The sequence below is a fragment of the Cygnus atratus genome, chromosome 26 (genome assembly GCF_013377495.2).
Source record: "Cygnus atratus isolate AKBS03 ecotype Queensland, Australia chromosome 26, CAtr_DNAZoo_HiC_assembly, whole genome shotgun sequence".
NCBI lineage: Eukaryota > Metazoa > Chordata > Aves > Anseriformes > Anatidae > Cygnus > Cygnus atratus.
In genome coordinates this window covers 5,709,465-5,723,572 of record NC_066387.1, presented here as the reverse complement: position 1 = coordinate 5,723,572, position 14,108 = coordinate 5,709,465, and the positions used below count along the sequence as shown (strand labels likewise).

Below are 14,108 nucleotides of genomic sequence, written 5' to 3'. Positions count from 1 at the left end.
TTTAGGCATGGAAGACATAAATAAAGAAAGAATATGAGAAAGTCTAAAGAGGACCGGAACAGGCTACATAAAACAACACGGATGCTTAATGTCAGGAGCACGTATCTGACATCAGGAGTTCAAGAGAACTTAACACTGTGTAGTTCATTCATATCAGTGATATTTATGCCAGCTGCATTTTTAAAAGAGTAAAAGGACACTGACCAAAGCTAATAACCCAAACAAAAATGTTATCAGATTTTGCAATAGCACAAAAATCTGTCTGCCATCGCAGTGTCCATCTTGCATTTGGATTAACTTATGTGGGGCCAAAATAAAGCTGTAAGAACTCATGTTTTCCAGGAATGAAGATGTTAAAATACTACCTAGGATGAATAAATTTTAGGGGAAATAAATATGCTGCAAAGTTTTTATTAATTTGAAGATTGGCATATTTGCAGCTGTTCCCCTACCAATGAATGGTTAACAAATGAAACTTGACAATCTGAGGGGATTCTGCTTATTATTTTTAACAAAATTATTGTCTGAACTTCCTCTGACATTTCTGTTGATTAAAGTTTGCAATTAGATATAAATTATTTATATCCAGACAGTCTGAGAGAGCAGGTCAGGCACAAAATGGCAGCACAGGAATTAAAATACAAAAAGACAAAAACCCAATCTCCTTTAATTGGCTAAACGACACTTCCAGTATCAATAAAATAAGTGTTGTATTAAGTGAACTTTTGAAGGAACTAGATTTACAAATGGATTAAAATCAATAGCTTTGGTAGGAGTCCTTTCACTGTCATCAAGGACGTTTGGGATTAACATTTTTAAGACCTCTCTACATCCAGACCTCTACACATGTACGCATGTACAGGAGGTGTAGCTCCACCGGATGCAGCTGCATTCACACCAGATTAGTGGCAAAATAAAGTCAGGTTATGGATGTCAAAATATTGTCTGCATCATCTCCTTACAACAAATAATTCAAGCATATATTGTAGTTAAGCATAAACTCAGAAATTGGTCTAGAAATCAGTGGGATTTAACCATATACCTGGATGTAAAAGTTGGCCTGTGCTTAAATCCTCCCCACTCATACTGCATTAACGGGCTTTTTTCTATTAATCTTCCCTTGGTGAAACTTTAGGGTCCCAATTCACCACTATATACCTTGAGTTTTATATCAGTAACTCTGTGAAAATACAACCCACAACATGCAATGGCATCTCTGACACCTCACTCAGCTGAGTTATTTTCAGTTTCTGTAGTTCACATCCAACTTTGCTCTCATACAAATCCTTTTGAGCTCTAAGCTATCAGCACCCACGGACGGACGTTCTGTGTATTTGTCATTCATGTACTCAAACTTCTGCTACGTCAAAGGAGCTGAATCCAAAAACATACAGTTAAAACTATTTTGTTCATGAGTTGGCTTTGATGCAAAGTGTGCTGCAGTTGCAATGACCATGTCCATCGGTTGTGGCGGGCCCTGGAGCCCCCAGAGCTGCAAGAAGAAAAACCTCTTGGTTGCTGCCCCCGTCCTGCTTCTCACTGAGCTGCGCATCCCCTTCCCACCTTCCTCCAGTCACACGTCCCCTAGGGGCTGCAATTCACAGCCGGAGAACTTTCCGAAATCCAAAGGCCATAGACCTAAGAGGTGGCGTTTGCTCATACGGTGCCCCTTCATGCTCCTGTCTGCAGGAAGAGGCATCACTGGGTGCCCCTGAAAGGCCACTCTGGAGCCCTGGGGCTCCAATCGACCCATTCATTAAGCTGCCTCTAACAAAAGCGGACCCCAGTGTTCATGACATAAAAGACCAGCAGGAGCTCTGTTTTTAATTAGTCCACATCCATGTTTGTTTTGGCCCATCCCCTGTATTTAAAAAATTAATGATTAAGAAGGTTCATTGTTTTTAACTATTTGTTTTACTTACCCTATGGAAGATAATGAATGTGAAACAGTTATTTCTGCTCTTCTAAACCTGTTCTAATTCCAAGCCTTAAAAAAATATTGCATGTTACTATTGGAAATTCAGATATAGATAAAGCCCTCTCATTTAAATTTGATCCTAGACATTTTTACTCTAATCCTAGAATATTCCCTTCATCTTCCAGCATTCTTTTTTTCTGCAAGTGTCTTTTTATATTCCTTTAAACATTACAGAGCTTGACAATACGAACTCTTGCTATTGAATTGGAATTTTATTATGAAATGCACAAAAGGGATTAAAAAAGAAATCTGTCAGAATATAAATAATTTTCAAAACATGATTTTTGCTCTTCCTGCATTAATAATAACATACTGGGCACTTAAAATGAGAACATTAAATATTCTTCCCATTTGTATTCCTTGTTCTGTTTACTTTTTGAATTTTGCTTGGTTGTGACAATGACAAGATACTCAAAAGTTTCTGTTTATATTACGATCAGGTTCCAATAAAATCACTATGCAGCTGTATGCTGCTTTGTTTGTGTTATAAGCACTGCAGGGGAACATTTCCATTTTATTTTTACTTGGACTTTATTTCTACTGAGTGTCTGTTTTGATTTAAAAAAACAAATCTTTAAAAAAAACCTTGATTTGAGGAGGGCTCTTGAAGGGTGGAAGAAGGGACACAGAGGGCTGTTGGAGAAAGGAAGAAGGCCCAGGTTTTGAGAGGTTTTGTTACAGATACTTCTGGGAAACTGAACAAAGCAATGAAGACACACGCTTGTGGTGCACGTGCGGGGTGCTTCATCCAGGGCTGGGAAGTCCCCGTGCCATCTGGCTTGGTATGGACCCTGACCCACACCTCCTTCTTGCTCCCTCTCCCCCTTCTGCAATTAAAGTTCCTCAAAACCGATCATTTGCCTGAAAAGTCTCTTTTCTAGACGAAGTGCCCACCACCACCGGTCACTGCCTTTTGAGCAGGTCACTGAGCGCCGAGCCCGAGCCACCCTGGCAGGTGAGCTGGAGCTGCCGCGCTCACCTCCTTCCTGCCCCACACAGGGGCATCCTATTTCTCCCCCTGCCAAGGGACAATCATTCCCTCTGCGGGCCCTTCCTCCTCTGCTGTCCGGTCACCTTTCAGGTGTTTCCACCTAGACGCCATTTGGGGATCAGATCCTTGCCTCACTAAAGTCAGGGGAGAAACTCCATCGGTAGTACCTGCCCCTTCCTGCCTAAGAGCCCAAAGATGTGTTCGTTCATTTATTTTTTTCACAAGCAGTGAGGAAAAAAATACATTTTTCTCCTTCTCCTGTGAATGCTAAGGACACCCAGGGCCCCGAGCAGGTACTCCAGTGCATCCAGTCACTTCGTGTGCCTAGTTTAGGCACTCCTGTGAAAACTGCAGTCGCCTTCCTCCAATTTCTTTGCATCATCTGCAAGCTCGTAATTGGCAAATAACCAATCCTCTGACCCAGCGCCTCTGGAGTACGCTTGTAAGTAGAGCTTTTTCAGTAACAGTAATAGATTGACACAATTTCATTAGAAACATCATGTGTCACTGGGGTATTAACATTAGCTTTGGCTTCTAGATCTGATATTTCAAGTGCACTTAAATAACCTCTCAGAGTTTTTTAGGCTAAATTAAGTTATTAAGACTGGCTCCTTTTACCATGGAATTTGTATGAACAGTGTTATGTAAAAAAATCCCTTTTGACTGAAATACCTTTACTTTCCCTTTTTAATTTTTTTAAAAACTAACCTGACATGAAACATCTGCTCATGGCATCAAAACAAACCATTATGCTAAGAATTCACAGATTTACAAAATGTGAAGTTTAAAATGAAGGACAGAACACTTGATGAAAAATTCTGCTCCATAGCCGCACGCCTGTGAAGTATCTTCTTTGCTTTAGAATTTGTAAGGGCACTTAGGCCTTACACCGAACTCCAAACAGTGACCTGGGCAGAGAGACCTTATGTTCTTTACTTCTACCCTGCAGGACAAAGGTGGCGTAGATCTGAGAGGAGGCTGGATCTGGCCCCAACTCCAGCCTGCCTAGCCTATGGTCAGACAAAATCTCTTTTCTATCTTCACTTTCCTTTGTCCTTTTTCCTTTTTTTTTAAACCTTCCTCAATACCATACCACTACCTGCCCTGTCCTGTTCCGCTCTGCCCTTCTCTGCACTGTGATGAACAAGAAAAATCTGCAGAACAATGCTACCTGTAGCCAAATCTGTGTGGCACTCAGGGGCACAGCACAGGTGCATGAGCATGGCCACAGCCTGGGAAGGGAAGGATGCACATGTATGCTCAGAACAGGAACTAAAAGCCTGATGCTGCAGTTTTGTATTTCCCCAGCTACAACAAGGAACCTTCGATTTCTAGAACTCGGAAATAAGGATCAAACTCATCCAAGAGCCCAGGCCTGAAGTTTGGCATCAGCTTAAGAGAATCAGACCATTAGGTTCAATGTTCCTTTAATTTTCTCAGGTTATTTCTCTAGGGTGAAGAGGACAAACATACCCAAGAATGATAACATATCTACTCCCAAATACAAAGCAAGAGGAAATTTGTTAGAATAAGGAAGTACCACTTTGTGCATTGTGAGTTATTGGAGCAGAACATGCTTCAGCCTAATCCAAAACACACTGAAGAAAAGGCAAATCCAACGACTTCAATAAAATTTGAATTAGACTCTTCAAATCTGACACAAGTATGTGCTCACCGTTAAGCATTACTGCGTGGGAGCCATAAACCATGATGCAGAAGACCCTGAGTAGGCCCAGTAGAATAGTGGGAACTTCACACAAAGCAGGGAAATTGTTGGCATAGTAAGAAAAGAGAGGTCTAGCAAATGGGTTTAGCATAGCATTGTAACAGTAATGGTCTTCCTGAGGCACAGAAAGAGGCAATAAAGGCATTCATTCACAGGAGCAGGATTTTGGTATACAGTATTTAGGGGATATTTGTCATGATTCACTCCAAGTTATTGCTGTAGAATTGCAAGTTATTTTCCAGCCATCTTTAAATTCCACTGAAAGGAAAGAACTTCCTCAGATGTGTTTATCTAATTGCCAGCAATTTCCATTGCAAGGCAGAAGAAATAAATAAACATAGGGTAGAGGCAGTTAACACAATCCAGAGCATCTCATAAACAAACATTAACATCACGGCAGTTTTTGCAAATTCTTGTTTCTTGGGAATGGGCTGCTTTGGCCAGCACAGCTGAATCACAGGCTGTTTTGAGTGACTCGTGCTATTGAATACACCAAACGGCTACAAATAATGCTCCTACCAAAGCAGGAAAGAGGTTGTAAATTCTGATTGCAACTTACATGGCTGTTGAGCAAACTGCTTTTGTGTGATGTAATCCCTTCATTTTTTTGTAGGTTTTCAATCGCCATTTCAAGCTAAAGAAAATATGCACAGGGAAAAAAAAAAGGAAAAAAGAAAAAGAAAGGAAATCAGATAGTTAGCAACAGCCAAGATTGTATCTTTATTAATATTTGAATGATTAATGCTTTATATCAACAAGCTTGTGAAAAAGAGGCAAGTAGATGAGGCACAGTCCTTATGGGATGAAGCTGAAAAGGCGTTATTGTACGGCATGCAAACTAACAACACAGCAACGATCCCTGTTAGGGTAAAAGGGTGAGACTAGGGGACTTTTGATCTTCCACTATGTGTGTTGCCCATTATAAACAAGAAGCAGTTTTCCTTCTCCTCTCCCCTTCATGCCTAGACCAAAACACCACCATACAGACACGTTGCAGCAGGTCAAAGCAGACTTGCTGCAGAGGAGGTGCATTTTACCCAGATCTTTTATGGAAAACTGGCATGAATTAACTTTGGTTCTTATTATTTCTTAAAAATCTGGCAAAGAACTGAAGGCAACTAAATAAAACAGAGGCACCAGGAGGGTTTACACCAGGAATGTGTAAGCTGGAATGGATATGAGATCTTTGCTACCAAGCAGAACTGTTATTGGGCTCATTTCCACTGATCTCAGAGCTTCTGCAGCTGGAATAACAGCGAGGCATTCTGGCCTCTGAAGAGCCCTCTTGCTTTCCTCCAACCTCACTTAGCTTCTAGCCTAGCTCTTGCTGCTGCCCTGTGTTCAGACCCTCTCCTAGACCCTTCTTGGCTTGTCATGTCTATTCCTGGGCCTCCCTCGGCAATCTCTGGCAAACTACTGCATAGAAGGCTGCTGGTCCAGAGCTCCAGTGCCCCTGAGCATGAGGGTTTTGTGAATGAGGAAGAAAAAAAAAACCCTCAGGTTGAGGGACTGGCAGTTTCCTGCAAGTTCCTGCTGTTTCCAGTATATGTTCTCAAAACCCCATTACCTGTGACCTGTTAGTGTAGGCAGGACAAGGTGGCATGCTGTAAAACTTGCAATCAGTAGCTATCTCTAGCAAATTTACTATCTGTCATCATTTAACATGCATTGTTGTGCACGTATCTATAGGTGCATGCACAAAGCATCACATCTGCACGATCATCTGTCAGTGTATGCCCTCTTTCACACACAAGCTAGCTCCCTATACTCCAGTTTGCACTGACTTATAGCATGGCAAAGACAAATGCAGAGAAAAAAACAGCCATTTACAAAACCAAGCTCTATCAGAGAGGTGAGAGAACAGAAAAAATCGGATCTAACTTCTGAAGCAACATTGAACAACCCAACGCAGTTTTTGCAATATCCATGTCTGAAGGTGACACTCTGCCCAAGCACCTCCAGCATAAAAAACTGAGACAAAACTTTTTTATGCTGAGGGTGACGGAGCACTGGAACAGGCTGCCCAGGGGGTTGTGGGGTCTCCTTCTCTGGAGACATTCAAAACCTGCCTGGATGTGTTCCTGTGTGACATGATCCAGGTGTTCCTGCTCTGGCAGGGGGATTGGACTAGATGATCTTTCAAGGTCCCTTCCAATCCCTAATATTCTGTGGTTCTGTGAAATCCCTTGGTTCTGCCCCAAAGTGGCATCATTGCGGCACCTATCAGGAATGTATCAGTGAATCCAAAAAGGGGTCAGTCCAGGACTATGTTTCAGTGGGTTTTGAGAAAACTGTTCAGCATACCATGATGTACCATGAGGAACCAAAACTCATCAGCACAGCCTGATTGCTGATGCAGCTTTCAGGAAATGAGTCAAGGTGTCAGAGGGAGACACCATTTCCTTCCTCTGCCGAAGGGGCAGAGACAGCTGAGCAGCACAGTGCCCACTGAGCAATGCTTCTTACGCAAGCACAGAAACACTACTCGTCCTTTTGGCATTTTGCTATTGTCCAATACAAATGGACACCTTACACATGCAGAAACAAGTATTAGAGGGGAAAGACTGGAAACTCATAAGCTGTCCTGCATGAAGGTGAGCTTTTTGACAAAGGAACATTTCAATAGCTGCTTGACTAGAATGGGTGCTAAATTTCTTGACTGTGAAGTTCCTGAGGTATATATCAGCCAAAATCACCGACAACATTTCACTGATGAAATGTTGTCCAGCAACACTCATTAAAGGAGAGCTGCCCCCATCCTAGGACACAGGGACAGACTGAAGTTGTGAGTCTGCCTAGAGTGATCCAGAAGGTGTAAGACAAGCTGACTTAAAGCTTGTTCATTCATTTTCCAGCCACAGCTGGACACATTGGCAACAACTCTCATCTACTGCTCACTATCTGCTGGACAGACAAACAAACAAACAAACTGTCCAAGAAAGGGACTGGAGTGCACTGGGCTAGAGATCAAGTTACTGAGAGTCAAAAGGACCAGAAGGAAGACAGTTCTAAGTACCTACTTATGGGAGTTCTCAAGGATTTCCTCTCTTGGCCTAGCTTAGTTTAAATGAAGATTAATAGTGGTCTGTTAGCACAGACCCTGAATGGAGCTGCATGATGTTCTGTTCCAGCCTATTTGATGGAGCAGAACATCATTATTCCAGCAGATATGGACGATGCTGTTGTGTTGTGTGTAATTCTTTTTTTTTAAGATTTTATTTTAGTGTATATACAGTCTTTACCAAACATCCCCCAGCCTCTTGAGGAAGCTCTAGCTCTTACCCCATTGCTAATTCTGAGGTGCCGCCTTGCTCCCACTCTCCTCCGAAGAAACATTCCTTGCTCTCCCCTTTGAGGTCTCAGTGTCGGCTCTGTCACAAGTGCTCAGCACCCTCCAAGCCCTCTTGCTTCCCCATTCCTTGTAGCATCTCCATCACTGCTCTCACATTGCTGGTCACTTTGATATCCAACCCCAACATTACATGCCTGAGGCCACATGCAAATAGTTCTTCCTTGTCTACATTTGCATGAGCTGTAATCTTCTTTCTCTCCACCGCTAAAGTTCATAATCCTGCTCCAAATACATTTTGCCATGACTGTAGCCTCTCTGGCCTCTTCAATACCAAGTTTCCCTATTCTCTGTTTAAGCAAGGCACTGCAAATAAAAATAAAGTTCCTACCCATTGACTTGATATAGTCCTTGCTTTCCACTACCTGTCTACCCATTATTATGTGAAATTCAAAGTAGCTGTCATGGTTCTGAATGTTCCTGAGAGCTCTGCTCTGTCTCCCGTCAACTCTGGTCTATGCTGAAAGAATTGAAAGCCACAGATAGACACACCCCTGTACTGTCTTCCAGACAAGCATCCATGCACTACTTAACCCTCTTAAGCCCCTCCACAAGAGCCACTGACATTTGTAAAGTTCATTCCTACATGCAACAGGGTGAATTTATTTCAGATGCATTTTCATAAAAGTCAGTTCCTAAATTCTTTTTTTTCCTGAATGGCTTATTGTATGTGATAGACAGCTACAAAACAAATCTGTTCATGGGACATTTCTACTGACACATATTCTACTTGGGCTTTTTACATTGTGCCTGTCACCATGGAAATAATAATAAAAAAGTTATGTTGTGCAGCTTTGCAAGATGCAGTCCCACGCAGGTGACAAGATCAGCAGCTACTTTCTTCAAAATAACAAGCATGAGCAAAATCAGAGGAAGGTCCAATGCTAGTTTTTAACTATGAGTAATTAAAACACACGCAATTCTCACACAAGAAATGAGCTCCTGCTAATCCAAATGAATCTGACTTTTATTCCTGTAGCTCCCGCCACACATTTCCTCTTTCACCCAGAGCTAAGGGCTTTTCCCATAGATAGTTACTTCTTCCTAAGGCAGAACACATTCACTGCAGGATCAAAGACAACCTTTCCAGACACAAAGATTCAAAAACTGTAAAGTCTGTACTTTAAAACTCTGTGGGACAACAAAGTGAGCCTTGTTGGCCAGATTTTCAAGAGTAGTCAGTAGCAAACAGCCCCTATTTTTCTCCCTAAGTAGCGCTGTTCCTGTTTTAAAATCCAGCCACATACACTCAGTCACACCTACATTTGTATACAAGCATATACACACACAGGTCAGTCTGGAAAGGAAAGTGAACGCTGTCCCAGAAGAACACAAGTTCCAACCTATTCTTGGCAGCAGTTGCTACTCAGACTTCGTAGATTCTCAGACAGAAGCCCTGATTGCTTCTAGCTGCAGAAAGGCTATTTTAGGTTAATAGTTTTACCCTTCTGAGTCCCATACAGTTGTACTTCTAAACCCAGCACCTCGACTGACAGTTGGAAAGACATGATTAAAAAAATATTAGAGCTTTAAAACATTTCTGTTTGATCAGTATTGTCCATAAAATACATTTTCTATAATATATGGCAAAGGCAGAATACACAATGGTGTAGGAGAAATAAAAAGGCTTTTCAGTCACTGTGCATTTGGAATGATCAGCTTGACACATCTGTAGCAATTATTCACTGGGTTAATAATGGACTTTTCAGGTCTCTTCATAATGAAGCATCTGTTTATATATTTCTTTGCTTTGTATAAGCCAAGCCTCATGTTCAGATGTTACACGTATTAGAAAATGTAAATATAGACAATTCTTTTGAATTGGAAAGCCAAAACATTCTGCTTGGAAAGAAAAACAAAATCACCAAGAATGTTATCTCCATGCTGCATAATTGCAGCATGTGAATGATCTGCTCAGAAAGTTTGACAAGCCTCTGCCCACTGGTAAGAGACATCCCAAATTCCTCCTGAAAAATATCTGTAGTACACCAGTGTCTATTCTCTTGCTTGCACTTGCATAACGTTATACAGACATATACACAGTGCTAACGATAGTAGATTTTATTTTCTGAAGGCTTTTCAGTTCCCTTGGAACAATTCCGGGCCCCGAGCTGTGACATCTGCAGAGCTACATACCGTTGCTGGAGAGGAGCGTGAAGTATGTGACAGAGAATGTCTAGTGTTTTCCATCCCCCCATGAATGAGATAGGCTCCCGAGCTGGAGAGGATCGGACTTCCCCCAATGTCCATGGTGATGCCCACCATGTTGTGAGAGGGAATGGCTGTAGGAGAGGATGCCGCTGTAGTCACCTGAGCTCCACCTCCCTGCGGTTCGAAATAGGAAGCTGCACTGCTGGGGGCGTAAATCTGAGCTTCGGTGTTGTAGGAGTAGGCAGCTCGTCTATCAAAGGAACAACAGCGTTAGGACGTGGAGCACAAGCTGATGGCGAGGAGCTTACAGATCTAATCTCACGGACAATGGCTTCTGCAATCTGGACCACATTTTAAAAAAGGCCTCGACTCCGCTGTCAGTGAAATTTGCACCACTGAAATTGAACTCTGCCATAAAAGTCAATTCTGACAACATTAATAGGTCCTGTGACAGCCCTGAAGCAAAGACCCACAGCCACAGCCTGTCCCAGCAGTGTGAGTGCACGCAGAGCCCTGGAGTCATTTTGCAGCCATCTCACTCGACCTAAATTCAGAGGCTGAGAGCATCCCAGCGGGCAGCAGAGGCAGCAGGACCCAACCAGGGACACAAAAGGGGGCCCAGCAGAGAGGGGCAAGAGGATGCCTTACCAAGCCCCTTTCTTCCTATAGGAATTCTGCTTTGGTTTCTAAGGCTGCACCACACAGTGGGATGAGGAGAGGAAAGCACAGGATCGCTTCATATTAGGGAGAGCAAAATTCCCTGAAACACCTCTTCCATGAGGACATCACCTCCACCAAGGCTAGAGTCTGGCACCCACACACCCAATTCAGCACATAAAACAGTTCCTTTTCTTCCTCCTTTTAATGGCAGTCAGTGCCAGCAGCAGTGTTGGAGGGGAAGAAGCCTGGAAGGACCAAACTGCTCAGACCCAGCAGGGAGGGGAAACGGGCTCAGAACAGAGAACAAAAGACTCTTACATGGTTCCGTTGGTATAGACAGCTTCTCCTCCTTCCACATACTGGACCTGGGATGGATATACATGCTGCACAGATTGCACCTGAAACAAGTATCATAAGCCTGAGTTACAGGTATGTTATTGCCTTGGAACAGGGAGAGAAATTACATATTACATCCTTGACTTTGAACCTTACCTTGACACTTAGGCTTTCTCTAAAAAAAAGGAAAGAAAAAAACAACAACAAACAAATTTAAAAAAAATAAAACACACATGTCCCAACGGACATATTTATTTTAAAAGGTCAAATTAAAATAAATAAATAAGAAGTTGCTCCATGAGCAGTGGAAACAACGGAGCTGGGTTTCCTCAGCACACATGTCTCAGGGCTGGTTCTCTGTTGACTAACCAGGGTGAGATCATGCTGCAGCCTTTCCTTTAGAGAGGAGGTTGGCAGTGTCCATCTGCATCCCAGCCCCTTCTTGTTGGTCTGGGAGGTATGTGGTTGCCCTTTGTCAAGTTTTTCTGAAACTGAGTAACCAAATAAAAAATTGCGAGAGGAAAAAGTCAAGAGAATCAGACTCTCTGTTCACATGAGGCAGCACCACATATGCCTGGTTTCTTAGGAAACAAGGGCTGCAAAAGGCAAAGTTCAGATAAATAAAAACACTTGCATGGCTCTCTGCAACCCAACCTTTCTACAAAGCCACAAGTAGTCAATATATTTGCTTGTGTAATTAAAAAATAATCCCAAACACTTTGCCTCTAAAAAATTTTTACTGAGAATTATTGCTTTTTAAATGGCAATTAAAAGCATCCATCAAATCTTCAAACATATGCAAGACACCTGCTACAGTAAAGGTTCTTTCCAAACCTTAAATATCTTGAGTTTCTTTTATTATCAGTCTGAGAAGGAGAGAGAGAGATGGAGAAAGCTGCTCTCACAGTGATCTCCAGGTCTCTGGATGCACACAGCTGTTTAATTAACAGTATGGATTTTTCTAAGGAGATATTTGACACAGTTTCGAATTCGGTGTGGGACATGGCAGACAGGGAGAGCCAGTCCTGCTGACCCAGAGTGGCTGTGTGGTGTCTCACCGCAGAGACGTTACCTGTTGTGGAACCTGCTGAACTCTGGGAACAGAGATTTGCTGCATCTGCGCTCCTTTGGGAGCGGAGCCTGCTGCTTGGACCAAAACCCTCTGAAAGAAGAAGATACATTAACACACGCTTACTTCCAGTTTGCAGTTAGTCTGTAACACAGGTATTCCCTTTCAAACTTTCATGGAAAGCTTGCAGCTACTCCAAAGGCAGCAGAACCCCTTCCTTAGCGCCCTTATGGCCCCCTATCTCTCCAATGTAACCTGCACCAACACCAGCATGAACTCAGATACCTGAACTGGGGAAAAGCAGAGAGCTGGATCCACACTTTCTGAATTTCTCCACGGAAAACAATAGAACAACAGCAAACAGCTGATTGACAGGAGGCACTCAACAGGAGGAATTCAACAGGAGGAATTCAACAGGAGTTCAACAGGAGGTTCAGCTGCAGCCAAACAAGAACCACTCCTCACACGTTCACATTTTCCTCCTATGGCTGCAAAGATGCTTCTTTTGTTCCTGCTATACCAAAGCACAATCTGTCTCCTGTGATACGAAATCACTCTCCAAGGTGCCACAGTCATTACGGTTTCCACCAGCACTGAAGCTCGGGGGGTTCTGCACCTCACTTTAGTGCCACCAAGGGCACAGACGTGCTTTGTGCTACCCTTGCCTTACACCTGACTTTCTGTTTGAGGCTGCACACAAGTCCTGAAGAGTGCAAAGCACCTTGCAGATCCAGTAAAACAAATGTGGAGACATAGTGGATGGAAATAAATGATTCAGTGAGGCCCGTGGGAACAGAGCCTAGGATACTGGCATGAAAGTAAGGAAGGAAACATTTCAAGCCAAATATCTGTATGGCACTTTAAACTGATGAGGACCTTTTCCAAGGAAACAGTCATCCTCTGTGGCTTGAAGCTTTAAAAATATCCAGCAGACTGGGCCAACAGAACAAACAGCTGCAAAACAATCCCACATGAGTCCTAGAAGAGACCTTGACAATAACTGGCTACCATATATATATTGATGATTTTTAGCCCTCTGACAACCTCCCAGCATGTCCTTTGTAATGAGACAGAAGTTTTGTTCTAGCAGAATTACAAGATTATGACAATTGCCCAGATTTTTAGGCAGCTCCTAAATCACAGTCCCCAGGCTCACTTTCAGAAAGTCTGTACACTTTTGAGATCCTGCAGCTGAGCTAGTGCTAAGGACGCATGCAGTTATGCCAGCCATCACTTTGCCTATTTTCTTTCCAAAAGAGGCTGTAATCAGTGCATGGCGGAGCATTAAAAGCCCTTTTTCAAGTCAGGTCTTGACAATGCCAACTGCATCAAAGTCTCAGTGAAAATTATTCTTTTCTCCTACTCTTCATCCTTTCTCTGTCATTGCTTTTACCAAACGACACATCTCTCTCCTTTGGCACAGCTGCCCAGCCCAGCTACTTTCGTAATTCATCACCACCTGCCTGGTTACTCCTACTAGCTTCTAACCAGAAAAAAAAAAATCATCCCCAACCTGTAAGATGAGGCCATCCTGTTCATACAGCCTTCTCTCACACTGAAAGGTGGACCAGTGATCAACAACACCAAAGGCTTCAGCCTCGCACCAGTCACGCTGCCTGTAGTTCATTCCTAGTATTTTCTTTGTCCTGCTGGTGAGAATGAAAGGTTCTCTAGATGTTCCTCCTCTTCAGCTCTCTTCCAAGATCCTCTGGGTCTTCCTTACTCCACAGAGTTCCACGTGGGACGCTGTGTCATGACAACAGCACCAGGAAAGGCTGGACAGAACTTCGGGACCTTCATAATCCAAAGCTGAAGGGTTTTCTTAACTTCTTGAACGTTGTTACAGTC

The 14,108-nt window shown here is 42.9% G+C and overlaps 1 protein-coding gene across 10 annotated transcripts in view; it reads right to left on the bottom strand.

The window, feature by feature from the left end:
• RFX2 (regulatory factor X2) overlaps positions 1-14,108 on the bottom strand; it is a 60,122-nt gene that overhangs the window by 15,570 nt on the left and 30,444 nt on the right. For 4 of the 10 annotated variants that reach the window (XM_050715700.1, XM_050715698.1, XM_050715697.1 and 1 more), the window contains 3 exons: positions 12,264-12,353; positions 11,174-11,253; positions 10,181-10,445 (listed from right to left, as the gene is read on the bottom strand). In XM_050715700.1, the coding sequence (XP_050571657.1) occupies positions 10,181-10,445; positions 11,174-11,253; positions 12,264-12,353 (435 nt within the window). Of the gene's footprint in view, positions 1-5,254; positions 5,330-10,180; positions 10,446-11,173; positions 11,254-12,263; positions 12,354-14,108 lie in introns of all 10 variants that reach the window. The other 6 variants (XM_050715704.1, XM_050715696.1, XM_050715705.1 and 3 more) reach the window with 4 other exon arrangements.